Here is an 18,384-nt window from a genome sequence, read left to right on the forward strand (position 1 = left end):
AAATGAACAGAGCGCCTTAAAAAAATTAAATGCATATCATTGTTACAAATTGCTAATGTAATTCCTTAACTTTATCATTTATTATCCAAAGATTGGACTGTCACAGTAGCAGGATCAGTAATACAAATAGATTTAAGGATTTATTAAACTTAGCTTGCCACTAACATTCTCAAACATATTCTTAGGATATCTTAATCCAATTCTGTATTTACCCATTGGTCATGAATGCATTCATTCTTTTAACTGACCCTGCTGTTATTAATTCATACATTTTTCACGATTGTACGCTTTTTAAGTTGAAGCTCTTGCATGGCTTCATTTTCATCAGATTCACTAAATATTCTTCTACAAAAGCTGATGATGATAGTGCCAGAAGAAAGTGATAGTCAAGACACCAGACAGCTTGAAAATTGATGCTTTTCACCTCAATGATGTTGCAGTTAATAGCAATGAGATCATGTCTGGTCATGTGAATGTTATTGCATCTAGACAACGGCAAGTCTAGAATAGGTTACAGAAGACTTGAGTCCGAATTCTTCAACCAATAAAAAGTTACACATTGCAGAAGGTTTTTTTGGTTCTGTTTAATAGAATACACAACCATTAATTATGAGATGAATTATACTTGCCTTTCCTGTACAGGACAATGATTGAGGTATTTTCTGCAAACTTTCAACCTAACAAATGTGGCCACATTTATGCATAACTCTAATCCTTAGCTATCTTGTTAACGAACACACTATTCTTGATGCACAACTTTGGTAAAAAAAAAACACTAGTAGGATATATGTATTCTTTTTTTAGCAACAAGCCAAATTTTAATGTCATTATAATCTACACAGTTTTAACCTGAATGATGAATGATCTTTTAAATCCATCTTTCTTCTCATCTGTCTTCTTCATTCTTCAAGTTTACTTTTCCCTCAACACATTTATTTTATACTGTATCCTCTTCTCAAGCAATTCTTGTGCTTTTTCTTGACTTTCTCTCCTTTCTATCTTGCATGCATGACCAGGTGCAAATGCAATCAGAGTCCAGGCTGGTGCAAACCTCATTCAGACAAATGAGAACACTGTCTTGGTATTTTTCAATCTGAAACAACAGATCACAAAATGGAAAGAAACTACACAGAAAGAAGATTCAAAACTACTTTTACCAGAACACTTGGAATTTACAAATGATACTGCTTGCTGGGAAAAACCATAAATTATACTGTAAAACAGTTATTATATTAGATGCTACATTTTTTTTTCATGCACACAGTCACTCAGTCTCTCTCTGTGGCATGCACATGCATGCTCTCTCTCACACACACATATATATCAAAGACAACAAAACACATGGACCACTGGCCCTTGCAGGGGAACAGATTACTTTCATTGTACATGCACGACTCTCGAGCTAAGCATATTTGTCAAGATGCCAGGCAGTAACTGTTGATTCCAGACTGCCCTACATGCAAAAATCAATGCAAGTAATTTTTTTTAAATAGAGGAAATCCTACTAAGTGTGGATGTCACAGAACTCCAACTACAGGCATGTTTAATTCTTTATAAGCAATTTTAGGTCTAATAACTCACAGTTGCTTGCATCATCAGCAGAGTCTCTGTCATCCATCAGATCTGTGTCCAGCTCATCATCATTTGTATCACTTTCCTCATCATCCTCCTCTCCATCATCTTCATCTTCTTCATCATCCTCATCCATTTGCTGAAAATTGGAAGTAAATGTTAACAAATGAGCTGTAAACTACTAAAAATAATTTAAAAACAATTAAAAATCAGTCAGTACATAAAAAATATCGAAAAATTTCTTATTTTGACATAAAATTAAAATATGAACTTACATAAATCTGGTTGAATAGTACGTATATTGATGTAAATTAATCTAAAGTGAAAGATGGAACATATTTCACAAATAATGATGCAAAAGTATATAACATAATCTTTCAGAGTGGTTGTAAACTAATTATTTTGTGAATGGTCAGTATAACATAGAGCAATTATGTAACTGCCCTCTTGAATCTTCAATAGATTCTAGTCTCATTGTGTGTATAAAACAGGTGAAGATTTATCATAAACAATACTACGCCATCATATTTAGTTTGTAATGGTAATGGAATAGTTCTAGCAAAATAGTTCTGTTCCTGCACTATAACTAGTTGTTATGAGTATTAAAAAGATATCTGTACTGTATTATTAATTATGCAGCTTTGTATTTTGGTTTCTGCTAGTCACTGGGGGAATAAACATCCTGACTTATGCTACTGAGTTTCTATTTTTAAAGGACTTATATTTGGAGGCCAAATATGTATGTGACAGTGTAATCTAAATATTTGTGTACATAAATGTGTGCATATATTTAAGCTATGAAAATCAGAACAGTTATATATTTTACAGTTGCATAATACAATACCTCTAGGGTCTTGCCAATAGGAATCAGATGAGCATCCTTGGATCCAACATTATGTAACTGAAATCACATAAACACTGTCATATAATAATAATAATTTGTTTGGGGAAATGAAAATCTCCAATAATTAAGAAACAAACCAATTGACATCACATTTACAGCCAGAGAACACCATTGTAAATAAGATGGCTGTTTGAACAAGCTGTCATGTAATAAGCTAGCCTGGGATGCCTGGTAGTGGTTAAAAACTCACTTGTCACATCTGCAGTGAGAGGCTCTTTAAACGATGCAAAGCCAGCTGTCGAGGGTTTTCTCCAGGTAGCCCAGTCCCCTCCCCCCCCCCCCAACTCGATCCCCTTATAGTGTGAAATCACATCTAGGTTCAAACTTTTTCCTGCCAAACAACCAACCATGCTCTAGGCACTTCTTCGGTATGGCACTTCATTGAGCAGGTAAACACATGTTCAGGACTTCTTTCAACGACAAGAGCTTTTTTGGAGGATGAGACTTGAACTGAATAACAAAAATTTCTAGATTTCCTCAAATGTAGTTTTTTTTAAATCAGATGAAAAAAATCGTCATTTGCACTATGTTTATGACGTTAAAGATCGTGATTTTGGTATATAAAAGCCTTGCAATAAAAAAATTGAAGTTTAAATGTACCAGCACTGGCAGAAAAAACATCTTTCGGGTATAAGTGATAAAAAAACAACTCTAGCCATGTCTTTGACATGAGTCTGTGACCTAAGTAACTCACCCACTGGTGATATTCCGATTCAAGTTTGCTTTGTAATTCTGCATCATCACATGGTTTGTCGACAGTGAACCAAAGCGGGTCTATGACTCTGGGTGCTAAGGACGGCATCATAGGTCCAGCCATCGAAGTTCTTTTCCGCAACTGTTTGCTGAAGAGCTAGCCGATCAGGGGAGATCACTTAACTATTACAAGCTCACCAACCCATCGTTCATGTTACTGTTGCGTTCTTAAAACATCTTTGTGGTGGCTGGATAAATACAAGTTGAAATAATGGCTTCAGACCTCCCAAGTGATTTTGACATTGTGGTTCTTGGTACAGGTACGTATCTAGAATACATCAAATGACATCCATCATTATCAAACTGTTCGAAGAGACGAGACAGTTGTTGAGTCACAAAAGTCAGGTGATTTATATTTGCTGGTATCTACTAAATCTGTTACTTCACTTCAGATAACTTTTGTCTTGTAATTTTAGACTGCATGTACCACACGATGACCGGTGTCTGGCCTTAAAGACCCATGGTAAACATACACAGCAGCATGATTGATGGAATAATTACAATAATTGAAGTAAAATCAGTTAAAGTTTGCAGCTGTGCACATACTACAGTTACAGTACCTATGAATCTGTAGAGATTGGTTTGACACCATAATGGCACATTATCTTTAATGTATACAGGGCTTCAAGAAAGTATTCTTGCAGCTGCTTTTTCTAGAATTGGCCTGAAAGTTCTCCACATTGACAGGTAATCAAATTTTTAGATCTTGGCAATGTATAGTTGTGCATTAAAGAAATTTTACATTGTCATTTTTTATTATTATCAGTTAATAATTATGAACCTTTGTATTTTAGAATAAAGCAGAATGTCGATAGATATTGCAGTACTTCTACAATTACATTAATTTTTTTATGAATAATTATTATGCTTTAACCAATATCAGTGAATCACATTGTCCTAAAGCTAAGGAGAAAACAGCTGCAGAGGGTGTAAAAGTGTTAGTATTCTATGGGTGACACTTGACACAGGTGGCACATTTAGCTTTATAGATGAGTATCAGTTTAGTCCATTTGGCCTCAAAAGTCATGTTTCTGCATAGTCTTATTCTCAGGTGCTGCACAGACAAATGCATTCAAATGGCTTCCACAAGGGGTAGCTAGAGTTTTTTTTATCTATACCACTGAGTGCCCCTCAGCTCTTGGAAGCATCTTATGCCTGCTCAAAGGCCTGCCAATCATGGATGAGCTTTGAAGAGGATCTCAATAAGCACTTTAATAACTTGCCCTGAGGTAAAGCACCAGATGAAAATGGGACCTTCCCTCCCCAACATTCCGGATCTGAATAAGCACTGCAACAGTATCCTATTGCCTCCACTTCACAAAGTCCTTGGTCAATGCTGGTAAGAAGGAACTATACCACAAGACATGAGGGGCACCAAGATTATCATCCTCTATAAGAAGAAGGGTGCAAAAAGCAACAACTGCACAACTGCAAGGGCATTTCCCTCCTCAGCATCAATGGCAAACTCTTTGCTTGGGTCCTCCTAGTCCACTTGCAGAAACTTGCAGATTATGCCTACACAATGCATTAGTCACAATGCAGCTTTAGAGCTAGCAGGTCCACTTTTGATATGATTTCTCTTTGTCAACATCAGGAAAAATGCAGAGAACAGTATATGCCACTATAAATTGCTTACATCGACTTCACAAAGGTGTTTGACCTGGTTAGCAGAAAAGGTCTTTTCAAAATCCTTCTAAAGATTGGATGACCTAAATTATAGAGCCTGACTGAATCCATCCACACTATATAAAGGGAACCCATACAGTTCAGTGGCATCTTCTCTGATGCTTTTAGCATCAACACCAGTGTTAAGCAAGGCTGCATTCTTGTCCCTGTGCTTTTAGGGGATTTTTCTCTGCTTTACTTTTGAAACTCATTTTTGGCACTGCAGCTGAATCCAGGTCAAACAGCAGGCTTTTCCACTTTCCTTGCCCTAGAGCCAAAACAAATGTAATCAAATTTAGAGACATACTATTTGCAGACGAAACACACACCTAGCAAGCATCCAGTAATTGTTGGCCCACTTCTCTATGGCCTGCAAGGATTTGGGGTTGGCCATCAGCCTGCAGAAAACCAATATTCTGGAATAAAATGCAGATGTACCACCAGTCATCACCATTGATAACTATACACTCAAATTGTTCACCAGTTCACTTACTATGGATCTATCATCACCAACAACCCATCTCCCTAGACATGGACATTGACATAACCCTGAGCTACAATACTCACATGCCTCACAACTCATGGTGGAACAATCCCAATATGACAATTAAGATCATGACAGTCCACAATGCCTGCATCATTCTCACACGGCGCTATGGGAGAGAATCATCGACCACCTATGCCAGATAAGAGAGAAAACAACATCTTTCACCTGTGAAACATTTGTCACATTCTGGCAGGACAGAGTATCCAATGCTGAGGCCCTGTCTCATGCTGGCCGTCCCAGCATGTTTGCTGACATAATGATGGCTAGGACACATTCATCACATGAAGGATAGCTGTATCCTAACAGGCATTCTTTATGGTAAACTGGCATCTGGGAGGAAAACCACTGGTTACCCCAAACTGTGATATAAAGATGTATGCAAGAGCAATATGCACCCGATATCTTCACCATGAACTGGTATAGCCTTGCAGGTGGAGAAATATGCTAGCCCAACATCTCAAGTCATGAGAAGAGAAACTATTAAATGCCACAGTTGACAAACAGGCATGTAGAAAGAAATGCCATCAAATGGAATACATGTATACAAATTACAATCCACAGATGTGTCTGCTGCAATAGAGACTATCATTCCCATTCTGGTCTTTTTAGCCACATGCAAAACTGCTACAACCAAGCAGCTAACCATTAATGCTATGATGCTCCACATATGACCAACCTTGATCAAAGGAGACTGCACAGAAAAAACTGCTATCTAAGAGACTGCAGTAGTAATGTTTGTTTCAGGAATGACTATTACGGTGGGCCCTGGGCTTCCTTCAATCTGCAAGGCGTTGACAAGTGGATTATTCAGAAACAGGTGATAGATATGAAATGCCATATTTTCATAATACATGTAACTTTTATGAAGCTGTCCTCATGTTTGCAACAGCATCATAATCCTGATTACAAGCATCTTAATAACTTTTATTGCCTAACTAAGAAAACTCTTGACATAATTTGAATAAGCTCAGCATGCCTTATTACGCCTCTGTTTGGATTGTCAGAACTGCCCAAGCATTTCATCTCAGATGACTTCTTTTATTTTTTGTGGCGTAGCTGTTTGACTCATTTCAGCTATAATGCTTTATGTGGCAGGCAGCTCAAATAAAGCAATTGATCACCTTTAGAAGTTTGAAAAAGTCTAAATTGAAGAGCTAAAATGACTGCTGCGTTAAAGGCAGTGTACAGTGTTAAAGGCAGTCATCGTGATAGAAATGTAAAAAAAAATGGTTACAAAGCATGAAAAGTAAGTGATAAAATAGACTTTTAAAAAGCATATCTTTGATTTGTTCCCAATAGCAGAGTGCATCATTTTGTTGCCAACCACTTGACTCTGATCATCTGTTGACCTTGGTGAAGGAAGGGGAAAAGCTTCTGGAACTTCCAGGAACATACACCAGTGTCTTGGAACCCCAGTCACACTACCATGTGGAGTAAGTCATGAGTGAAGTGAGTTTTGAATGAATCAGTTATTTTAACAGCAGTGTTTCATAGCTATGCTGTGCATATAAATATAGTGAGAATCATTCTTTTTAAAATAACTAAACAACCTGAACTATATGGAGCTCACTGTACTTGGCACTTCAATCCCAGCTTTCTACTTCCCATTGATAGAACTCCCTTTAATGAACAAACTGCTCAGTCCACACATCCACTCCATGCACACCTGATTACTGAGATCGCTTCTCCAGTCTTCATCCAGCTTTCACAGTAGATGGATGCATTAAACACTGTTTCCTACTGCAAGAAATTAATAGATATGGTTATAATGATTTGCAACCTTTAGTGTTTGTTTCATGTGAGGCCTCAATTTCCTGGCCAGTGTGTGGAATACATGCCCTGTTCTGCTAACAGTGCTTATGACATCTACAGAAGTGGGGCAGAGAACAGGTAGGAGTTGTGTTAAAAAAAAACCATGGGAAACAATGTCAAGCCATGTTTTAGCTGGTTGGCTTTGATGGAAGATAAGACAATGGCAGACTTTCTACTCCAACACCATATTAACAGGTGATGTGTTGCTGTTGTCATCAGGGATGTATACTTCCCAGTTGATGTTTCTTCTCCACATAAGGTCAATATGACTCCTGAGGATACTCCTTTCCTACCATACACCTTGCAGGCAATATGAAGATTATCCTGTATATGCTGTACCCTGATTTTTAAGACCTTTCTGCCATTGCCTCTATCAGTGCCTTGTGGGCTGCCAGAGTCCTATACAATCATGTCTTCCAAAGCGCCGTAGGATGACTGTAGAAGCAGCCCCTTCAGTTGAAGTTGCTAGCAAGCTGATGACCAGCAAGATGATTCCTGCTGCTTCCACCTCTTATTTTCATCTGAAAGGCAGGATGAGGTCTTTTGATTGTCAAGATGCAAGCCTGGAAGGATAGGGGAAGGGGTTTCTTTCCTCCCATTTTTTTTTAGAGCACAGTAGTTAGCAGAAGTCACACAGGCAGTCTCTCCTAGTGGTATGGTGTGATCTGGCCTGGGAGAGAACGCATCAAGGCTTGAGTGCTATAAACTCAGAAAACACCTCCACACTTGCAGCCAAGCATGGACACTGTCTCCAGACCTCTGTCATCATCTGAAGATTCTGTGGTGTTGCACTGACATACAGATATCATTATAGGTCTGCTACATACCAGGCTAATCTTTGGCTCTTCTTGTCAAAGTGGGCACTTTGTACTTCAACTGGCATGAGCTGTTCACATATGCATTCCTAGCCTCAGTCCTGTTGCCAAATATTCTTGCCAAGGTCAAAGTCACATGTAGTTCAGGTCATCAGGTAACCATTTTGAAGAAAAAGTTTTACTAAGCAATGACTTTTTTCTCACATTCTCTGACAGTAAACGACCAGAGATAAATGAGGAAAAGATTGCCGAGGACACACAAGACATGAATGTTAGCATTCAGAGACAGGAGAACAATAATACTTTACCACAGAGTGCTTCATCTGAATATGATGGTGAAAAGGACAAACCAGGACAAAAGCCAAGTGTTGTTGAGACAGCCCAAAGTAAAGAAGGGGCTTTAGGTGGTGGATCTAAAGAGGGAACAACTGCTGAGGAAAGTGTTGCCAAAGACTTTGATGGTCAGTTTAGCTCTGCTTCAGAAGAGGATGGAGAATCAGCAGACACCCCAACTGTTGACAAGGAGACATCTCCATCAGATGTGGTTGATTACATACCAACAAAAGACAAACAGGAAAGGCAGTGTGAGTGGTTTGCTGATGACATATGTAAAGAGTGGAGGAGATACAGCATAGACCTAGCACCAAAGGTGAGTTTGTGAAAATTGTATAGTATTTTGTCAACACTATTCACATATTCAGCCTAGACTACACACAACCTTTTATCTCTCTACTTTAGTGACGCACAGTAGTGTTCAGAATTACACAGTAAAATAGTCCAGGTCCAGTAAGCCAAAGGTGTGTCGCCATCTGCCAAAAACATCTTACAATCTTAATCTAAACCAGCTTCAGAGTGTTTTCTCAAATGTTTCATAGCTTTTTATGTGAATTACATTATCACTTGTTGAAGGCAATGATTTTTAAAACTTTAAAGTCCTTATAGTTTCTTTAACAGATGGGGCTTGTCAATTTTATGTCCATTTTGTATGTTCTTGTGGCAACTGATGTTTGTCTTGCAAGTTTGGTATTTAATAACAACTGCTGTTGGCATGAGCTGTTAAATGTTAAGTTTTAGAAGTATATGTGTTGCATTCATAACTATCATTACTTTAAAGCATTTAAACATCTTTTTGGCATCCACTGTACAATTTTGTATTGCTGTACAACTTTTGGCTACTGAACAGTAAATATATCATGATAGTAGCTGCTATACTGTGTACAAAATATTATGACAGCTGCTATACTGTGCCGGATCTATGGTGGAACTGCTGATTGTCTCAGATGTTGCCAAGTATTGTGAATTTCGAACAGTCAGTCGTGTGCTCACAATGCATGATGGGAAACTTGAAAAGGTGAGGTTTAATTATGCTAACTGGCTTAGTGAATTTTGATAGCTTCATAAAAAATTTTAATTTAATAACAGAATTCCTTTGTGCATATATTTCACTGTGAATCATTCAGAAAGTGTAGAGATGACAGTAATATTTGAATACTTAAAGGAACACAGTCCACTGGCCTATTTATTGACAGTGTGCAGTATCCTTGAACAATCCATTGATGTTACTTTGCAGTCCTTACAGCCAGTATAATTGCAGTTGCATGAATGGTCAACCCTGGAACCTACAGCCAATCAATTAGCGATACTTGTTTCAAACTTTTCTAAACTATTTTTTCAGCACAGATTATCTTTAATCTTTTTTTTTTCAAATGTTTATGAAGTCTTTCTAATACTATTTAAACCAAGCAGAAATAAATGTGTTGTGCCTCTGTTGCCATGGTTATGTTTGTTTCCCATTTTAACATAATTTGTGCTTTTAAACAAAGATATAGACATAGATGTTCTTTATTGTTCTGATGTGAGTGAAATAGTAATGAACTAAACATATTATTTAAAAATAATTTGCACTCATTTTTGTCTTTTAAGTCTTTAAAATATTTTTTTGTAGTGGAGGAAACATTAATAGACTTTCAGACATGGAATTAGATTTTGAAATAAGCTGTTGATTGTGTAAAGGCAGTTTATAGAAGTGTCAAAATAATATCATATATTACTGACTCAGAACTGTTGAAATTCTCGTTGGACATATGTTCTAGGTACCCTGCTCACGAGCAGATGTATTCAGCAGCAAAATCCTGACTTTGCCCGAAAAACGACTGCTCATGAAATTCCTGACATTTGCTGCAGAATATGAGCAACATTCTGAAACCTACCAGGGTCTGGATCAGGATTTCCTTCATTTAATAGATTAATATTTATCACTGTATGCTGTGAAAGTATAAACTATGCCTAAAGTATGTTCTCAGAACCTGTCAAGATCAGTATCAGTTTTTGTTTCAACACAATAGAAAATAAAGGAAGTCATGGGATTATTTGTAATAACAGTCCAGGAAGACATAAGGTTTATCACCCCACCACCCATTATCATGCATTGTCACCTGGTTTCTGGCTAATGTTTAGGGTTTACTTAATCAGGCACTGCCGAAAACATCATCTCTAAAATCTCAATGTCATATTTTTGCAAATTTCTTGGGGCAATTTGTCACACTTTTTATCTCAGAAACTAGTCAGCAGAAACATTTAACTTTTCTTATACAGAAGCAAACATCTTTACAGCTGCAGATCAATCACGTCGATTTTCTTCCCATTTTGAAGTACATGTACAGACTGCGTTATGTTTATTCAGTGTCAGATGACAAAATTTGTAATTTGATTGTTGGAAAGAGAAGATGTGTTTCTAATTAAAATGTTTAGCAGTGTTCCCTGTTATTTTGTAAGTATCCACTTCATGTTTTTATTACTTTGTTGCAGATTATTTGGATAGGCCATTTGCAGATTTTCTTGACTCCCAGAAACTGACTACCAGGATCAAACATTTTGTGATGGAAGCTATTGCCATGGTACTTCCCTCCTCTTCTACACAAGAGGTAATATATGGTTATAATATATAAATAATATGTGTATGCATACATGAACGAAATGTTCATATACTTCTTTGGTTTCCCTCTTTGGATATTTTTTATTGTTTTAAATGAGCATTTCAAATACTTGTACTAACTTAAAAAGAGGAAGTTATGTAGCATTTTAGAGCATTTAGACCCTTTTTGCTGGTCTATTTTGCAGAATGAGATCACTTTTGCTGACTTCGTGTAGGGTACACCTTTGCCATTCATTCCTACCTTTTAAGGGATAAAACGCCTCCTATATGTAATCAGTGCTTTGAATGTTTAATGTTACATGCTTTCTGCCTACCTGTCAGCATTCCACGGGTTTATCAGCAAGTTTGGTCAGATTCTTGGCTTTCTTGTTTAGTGTTGTAACACCAGCTACGATCTTAGCATACTTGCACATGATCAATTGGTATTTCAAAGTTAGATGGAGACTTAAAAAAGTTGTTTTGAAGGTGGCATCTCATGATGATGTATGCTGATATCTTGTTCATCTTTTTAGGTGTTATGTACAGCCATGGTTTGCTTTAAATTGTATTAATATTCTACTTATTGCCATAATATAGCATCTGATGATGACAGTTAAATTTTAATTTTTCCTTCCATTTCAGGGCTTGGCCAGCACACAGAAGTTCCTCCGTTCTCTGGGTCGTTATGGTAACACAGCTTTTTTGTTTCCACTGTATGGCAGTGGAGAACTTCCTCAGGGCTTTTGCAGGTCTTAAAATAATTGCCTTTACCTTAAGAATCCATCATGCACGCATGTGCATGCACGCATGTGTGTGTTAGTGTCCATGTACACAATGTATGCACATAGTTGATACTGTCTTAACAATTTTTAATGATGCGATTTGTCTAGGTAGCCTTATATGCCTATCTTCAGCTCATTTAAAGGTATTATTCTGTTTCTGAACAGGCTTTCTGCAGTGTTTGGAGGTTGCTACTGTCTTACTTTGTCAGCTTTACATCTTGTCATCACAGAGGCAGATAACAGGTACTGCCATAGTAACAAAACTTAGGCTTTCAGTTACAGAGCAGACATCAATACATCATTTAATTTTACTCAGTTTTAATAGGCTCCAGTTCACTGGCAAAAATTGTCAAACTAATATCTCTGTTAAACATTGATTGGGTAAAAAGATTGTGCCCTTGCATATTTAGTTATTTTTCCACTACTGACACAAACATTGATATCTTAGTTACATTGTTTACTACTGGCTAAGCTATAAGTTTTATTTCTGAATGTGATTAGAATTACTTGCAGTTTTAATGTTATGGTAATTATTATTGTATTTTTATTGCAGATGTATAGGTATTATCACAAATGGTGGTCAGAGAATCAACTGCAAGTAAGTGTGCAGAGAGAGAGAATGTGTGTGCATGCATCCATCTCCCCATGTGTGCATGCGCATGATTTGCTATTTATGCACTCATTCAGCCTTAACCCATTTTCTAGCATCATGTAACCTGATTTATTTGAAGCAACATTTCTTTCACTTGTAATATGACTAATACGAAAAAGAGCATTTAAAACAAAAGAAATCTTTTTGCAGATACCTCATAGGAGACCCAAGTTATATGCCATCAGATTTCTACATTCATGACAACAGGTAAAGATTCCAGATTCCTTCATTTTGTTTAAGGTTTTGAGGATGTTTTTTTTTTTTTTTTTGTTTTGTTTTGTTTTATTTGTTCGCACTTTTTTAAAACCCCACATTTCCTTAAAACATCTCTCAAAAAAAAACTTGTTTTTTAGCAAGAGAGTTACATTATACAGTTTTTCAGGAAACTAAGTACACAGATTTTCTCAGAAAAAAAGAGAATTCTTTCTTGGTTTTAAGTATTTCAATTTTTTTTTTTTTTTTTTTGTTTCATGGTCATTATAGATTTTGCCTTGAAATGTTACAGGAATATCAGTCGAGGGATATTTGTGACAGATAGAACTATCTTTCCTGGAGCTGAAGAGGAGGTACTTCTGTGTAAAATTTATTTACATAAGAGAAATTTAATTTATGCCAGAAAAAGAAAAGTTACCTGAAAGAAAATGAATGGTTGTAATGTTATGAGAAAATAGATTCTATAATTCTATTTGAGTTAACTGTGAATATAAGTCAGCATTCTGCGGTATTTTGTGAAAGGACTTGAGTTTCTTTTGTTGGCTATAAAGCATAAAGGCGGTTATCTAAGTAATTGAAACATGCATTTGAAGTTCAGCTAGGGAATACATTTTCATGTTTTATTTACAGTTGTCACTTTTATACTTACTTCAACATAGCGAGGAAAATGCTACAGCAACTACTGTGCTGGAGTTACCTTCTTCTGCCATGGTTTGTCAAGGCAGTACATGTGAGTAAATAACCTTTTCAGCATTTTTGTGAATAATTTATCAAATAATAATTTAGATATTATCAAATTTGAAAGCATATTCATTGAAATACATAAAGTAAATGCCACAGAAGAAAATCTTTTTAATCACTAGTTCATTATTGTAGGAATACTGTGTAGGCTTTTATTGTACATTTACCATTGTTTTCAGATGTTCACATAAAATGTTAGTTATCTATAGAACATGGTGTATATTGCCACCTTTCTCAGTATGTGTAGTTCATAATTATGTATCTGAAGATGTTGCTTACATTACTTTTGTTGTCAGTGTTGATACTTACACTTTTTAAATTATGGATGCGTGAAATATTGTCGTCTTTGTTAACTGAAAATTTTCCTCGTATAGGATATGACTTTACCATATAAACTGTGTTTAGCAATTACTGTTTTTAGATTCGTACAATTATCTTTTTCTCAGCATTTTAGCATTTCAGCATATTTTATCAGTGTGATAGATCGCCGTTACCTATAAACATACGATAATATTTAGTTATTGATTACATTGTTTGGATAGACATATTTGTTTATAGGTGTTTGCATAACATATAATGTCATTTCTTTTTGCAGATCTTGTTCATCTAACATGTAGTGCTAGGGCTGATGCTGCAACAGATTTAAAGCCTGCCGCCAACACACTTTTTGACATGTGTCCTCAGCAGACAGGTAACATGATGTTTGACTTAAAATGTGGTCACTCCTTTCAGATGTATAATAAAAAATATTACTTTGGTCAATTTTTATGCATACAAAAGAAAACAACTGTGTGTAATAAATATTTTACCTGTGTTTGGCTTGTATATGTGACTGGTGTGGGGACCTATGATGGATCTATACACATGCGAAACAAACTGAGAGCATACGCCCTTTGATGAGTGCCCTTTGATGAGAACAGAGGAAGGACAAATTCGTTTTGTAATTGATAGCGTAGATTACTTTATTTGAGTTGTTGTCTTCATAGTTTCACTTTGAAGAAATTCCTGAGATTTTACATCACATTTATTTTTATGTTATAGATATATTGTTTGGCTTGTACTTCATTCCAGTTATTAGTGATAAACTAAATGGTTCATTTTGTTGCCAGATGACTGTGCAGAAGTGGGAAAGAGAAAGCCCAGGGTACTCTGGTCACTTTTTTTCAAGCAGGTAGATTTATCAAATATCACAGCCACAGAGAAGGTACCAGAGAATTTGTTTATTGTGTGCGGGCCTGGAGCTGAGATAGATCCAGACAAACATGTTGCAGAGGTATAAATAAGTAATGTTTGTTGTTAGCAGAAATGGTGTACATTACAAATAGTATGCAGGGCTTCTGCTAAGGCTAAATTCTTTGGGGTCCCAGGGACCCCTTCAAATTTTTAAGGGGTCCCTGTTCTTCGCCCAAATTTGACGAAAATTGAAGGGGTCCTCCGAACTTTTAATGCGTACTGTACGCAATTTTTTGCAAAAGCAGAAGCCCTGAGTATGCATATAGATTACAAATAGCACACACATGGAAATAACATTAATGTCAAAACCAGTGCTTCTAGGTCATGCACATTAGTGAATAAATGAATATAGATGTGGCAGACTAATAGACTATATTAGATAACCTGTGATAGATAATACACATGAAAGCCATCCTAAAACCTTAATTACATGTTATTGTAATAACAATGATGCTTTTATAGCAGGGAATTCCAGTATGTGGTCAGGCTTTCTGTGCTGTACGTCATTAGAAGACCATGAATATTGAATATAATAGGAAAAGGTTGTAAAAATTATAGGACTCTTTCTGGCCAAAAAGATACATGCATTTACCCATACACAAACACAGGACTACAGCAAGAATGAAGTTACTGCAAGAGGTATTTCTAAAACAAGAAAGTCTTTAACACCTTAAAACGTGGAACAGGCTGAAGGGCTTGACCTGAGAATGGGAGCAAGTTCTATAGTTAGGGTCCAGCATAAGAGAAGGATTGCTGGCCAAAGCAAACCTTTCGCCAGGTATAGGATAGTGTGCTCCGCCAAGAGACAAAAGTATCTCGATGGAGAATAGACAATGAGCATATGCACAACTGTATAAAGCAAATTATTAGAGTTGATGACAGAATCGAAACCTACATGTTAAAATTGCATGAATAAAATCAAAATAACCTTTATATTTCTCAGATCATTCAGTCTTAAACAGCATTTATGATTAGTAGGAACACATAACTAAAAAGAAAAGCTCTGTTCACATCACATTACCAACTGCATAATGGTGTCACACAAACATATTATCACATGCAAAAATTGCACACTTTGCAAAAATCTAATATCAGCCCAGTGTTTCAGGGTATATTTTTTTAGGAAGTCTTAGTTCTTTTTTAATAATAAGTGTATGAATGGGAAATCCAGTATTATGGACTTTTTGATATGTAGGTCAGTGCCAGTATGTTTCAGTAGCTCTTGCACTGGCCTTGTTCTGGTTTCAAGATGGCACTTGCATGAATATCTATTGTCTGGCACCACAATCCTCTTACCACCAAGAGCTGAGAGTCTAGGTGTCATTCTGGACTGTGGTTTTGCCATGAACTCCCACATCTTATCTTTGGTGAAAACGTTCTTCTTTTATCTACAACGCCCATCCACCATCAGTCGCTGAGTGTTCATGTCTCTGTCAAACTAGTTGATTATTTTCTCATTCCTGAATTAGTGAATCTCCCTTTTTACTGGTCTCCTCGTTGCCACACTCCACTCCGTTCAACACGCTCAGAATGCTTCTGGCTCTCTAGTGATCCAGGTGTCATGTGTCACTGTGCCAGGTGTCACTGATCATGTCAACCCTCTGCTGTTTCACTTAATTACAAGACTCTTTGCTATGAATGTCTCCATTACTGTGATCCTGATTAATTTTCTTTCTACCTTACCCTCCAGACTCCAAGACCTTTTCAAGCTGAAATGACCTGTTTGCTAATTTTATTCAACAGAAAATATTTTTGTTTGGGTTGACATTTCTTCTAGAGTAGGAGGAGGGAAGTTATGGGCTAGTGTATAGAAATTATTAAAGTGAACAAATTTCATGCATGACAATGGAATCACCCAGGATCTGCTGCAGTTTTTTTGTTTGTTTGTTTTTTTTTGTGGTGAAGATTTGACATTTATTTCTTAGAAATTAAAACTAATTTTTAAAATAATGCAGTCATTTAATCCCAGAAAGAAAGAGTAATATTGATGTGAGACTCTCTTTTATCTCAGGCTAGAAAGATCTTCAAGAAGATTTGCCCAGATGAAGAATTTTTGCCTAAACCCCCACATCCTGATGACATCATTTTCGTAGATGATGAAGAAACTCCAGCAACAGGCAACCAGTCATCTGTTCTCTCTGCTGATCTAGATGTGGATGGTGAGGGAGTTGACTGCACTGAATCAAAACAAATACAAAGAGATGCAAAGGAAGAGGCTACAGAATCGGAAAGTGTTACAGAGAGTAATGTGACAGAAAACACTGAAGAAGGACAAGAGAAGAGCGAAAAAAAATGACACCAAAAGATAATTCTGAGGCTAGAACAAAGGGGCACAGTTGAGAGAGTTGTGTTGATTTATCAGCATTTGGAATTAATAGGCATATAGAAACAGCCATTTGAACAGTGTGATGATGGCAGACTGGCCATAGAGACTGTTGATACTATGAATTTTCTGGCCGTGCTGAAATTTGTATCTGCAAGTTGTATATATACTCATTGCTGTATTCCCAGCACCCCTGCTTGACTGAAGGAAGGAAACTCAAAATCTTGTTCTAATTTGTGGTTAAAAAAAATTGTTATGTTGACAGGAAAGTACAAAAGATTACTTTAGTTGGGTTTTTCTTTCAACCTGTATTTTTTGTCTGTGAATCAGAGATGACTGCATGTTTTAAGAACAAAAAATAGAGTTTCTCACATATCAATGAGCCTGCAGAAATCTACAATTAGTGCAAATGCTTTTGTATGAATGTTTTACTGTTTTGGTGTACTGTAGCACTTAAAGGTTGCCATATTTAATGGTCATGTAATGCTGTGTCTCCTTATGGCTAAGAGATTCTTAGGAGGCACTATTTACCTGTGATTTAAAAAAAAATATTTTCTAAGTTATTCTGAATGCTCTGTATACCAGTAAGTAAACTTGTAAAGCTTCCTACCTCTTTTTGTGTAAAGATTTTGTATTATTTCCATCTATTCATCAGTTAACTTTAAGCATCATGATAAACTGTTTTTTATATGAATTCCAGTTTTGTAATATTTCCTCTCCCTTTGCGTGCATTGGGTGATGATGGGGTTAAGCACTTGTTACGAGTAGAATGAGAATCAGGTGTTCTGGGCTCAGGTCTTATCTCAGACACATGGTTCTTTTTCTGCATGCGGCACTTATATACAGAGCCGGCTGCTTCTCTGCCATACAGCCTTAGTTGCTGGCTCAGTATGAAATACTGCTATACCATCCTCTTTGTGCATTCAATTAAAAAGCAGAACTTTGCTTTTAATTTGGCAAATTTTCAGATAACATGACACTCCAGGAAATGTCTTTGTTATCAATGTGGTAGAATTAGTGGAAAATAAGCGAAAAAAATTAAAGACTTAAGCAATAAAATTGCAAATTATCCAAATGATGTTTGCTATGTCTGATTGTTAGGCATCTCATGTATTACCTATTTCATAAATGTCATTGATGTAGCAAATTTTTTTACTAAATTAGTTAGTATGTCACAGCTGGTATATATCATAGATATTAGCTGGTTTTATAATTAAAAGATGTCTGCAAAAGCACCAGAAATAAAATGTTTTACAGCCTTATTTTGAATTTGTTTACATGGAATTTGGTAGTGTTTGTTACTGTTCCCCCCAACATCATCCTGACACTTCAGATGCATTCTAGTTTTGTTCTCAAGATAAATATTCATATGTAAGCACCTGGGCTGTGCTTAGGATCAGGCAGACAAGGTATCTGCCTAAGGGCCCAGGCTTTTAAAAATCATCAGGGGCCCCGCAC

At 36.5% G+C, this 18,384-nt stretch overlaps 2 protein-coding genes across 4 annotated transcripts; one reads left to right on the forward strand and one right to left on the reverse strand.

Moving 5' to 3' along the window:
- Positions 1-564: 564 nt before the first annotated feature.
- Positions 565-3,328, reverse strand: LOC112559104 (anaphase-promoting complex subunit 15-like). The gene is made up of 4 exons (XM_025230033.1): positions 3,171-3,328; positions 2,417-2,473; positions 1,582-1,711; positions 565-1,093 (listed from the first exon to the last, which is right to left on the reverse strand). The coding sequence occupies exons 1-4, from the start codon at positions 3,291-3,293 to the stop codon at positions 1,089-1,091; spliced, it is 315 nt and encodes a 104-aa protein (XP_025085818.1). The 5' UTR covers positions 3,294-3,328; the 3' UTR covers positions 565-1,088.
- On the forward strand, positions 3,299-18,188 carry LOC112559096 (rab proteins geranylgeranyltransferase component A 2-like). 3 transcript variants are annotated; one of them, XM_025230021.1, is made up of 17 exons: positions 3,299-3,489; positions 3,850-3,916; positions 6,186-6,258; positions 6,741-6,874; positions 8,285-8,717; positions 9,303-9,419; positions 10,162-10,282; positions 10,877-10,992; positions 11,625-11,731; positions 11,930-12,007; positions 12,318-12,362; positions 12,567-12,623; positions 12,922-12,982; positions 13,260-13,359; positions 13,966-14,061; positions 14,480-14,643; positions 16,615-18,188. In XM_025230021.1, the coding sequence occupies exons 1-17, from the start codon at positions 3,441-3,443 to the stop codon at positions 16,897-16,899; spliced, it is 2,103 nt and encodes a 700-aa protein (XP_025085806.1). In that variant the 5' UTR covers positions 3,299-3,440; the 3' UTR covers positions 16,900-18,188. The 3 variants fall into 3 exon arrangements, 2 of the variants coding, with proteins under 2 accessions (XP_025085806.1, XP_025085807.1); XM_025230022.1 differs by having other exon boundaries at positions 6,744-6,874; XR_003098279.1 differs by lacking the exon at positions 16,615-18,188 and having other exon boundaries at positions 13,289-13,359; positions 14,480-14,616.
- Positions 18,189-18,384: the final 196 nt, after the last annotated feature.

The sequence above is a fragment of the Pomacea canaliculata genome, linkage group LG3, assembly GCF_003073045.1.
Source record: "Pomacea canaliculata isolate SZHN2017 linkage group LG3, ASM307304v1, whole genome shotgun sequence".
Classification (NCBI taxonomy): Eukaryota; Metazoa; Mollusca; class Gastropoda; order Architaenioglossa; family Ampullariidae; genus Pomacea; species Pomacea canaliculata.

Bases quoted from the DNA above. Each gene is read 5' to 3' on its own strand.
- LOC112559104 (XM_025230033.1), bottom strand. From the start codon at position 3,293: ATGGCTGGACCTATGATGCCGTCCTTAGCACCCAGAGTCATAGACCCG. The intron at 2,474-3,170 runs GTGAGTTACTTA...ATGTGATTTCAG, and splicing joins AATCGGAATATCACCAGTGG to TTACATAATGTTGGATCCAA. The intron at 1,712-2,416 runs GTATTGTATTAT...TCCAATTTTCAG, and splicing joins CTATTGGCAAGACCCTAGAG to CAAATGGATGAGGATGATGA.
- LOC112559096 (XM_025230021.1), top strand. From the start codon at position 3,441: ATGGCTTCAGACCTCCCAAGTGATTTTGACATTGTGGTTCTTGGTACA. The intron at 3,490-3,849 runs GTACGTATCTAG...TAATGTATACAG, and splicing joins CATTGTGGTTCTTGGTACAG to GGCTTCAAGAAAGTATTCTT. The intron at 12,363-12,566 runs GTAAGTGTGCAG...ATCTTTTTGCAG, and splicing joins GGTCAGAGAATCAACTGCAA to ATACCTCATAGGAGACCCAA.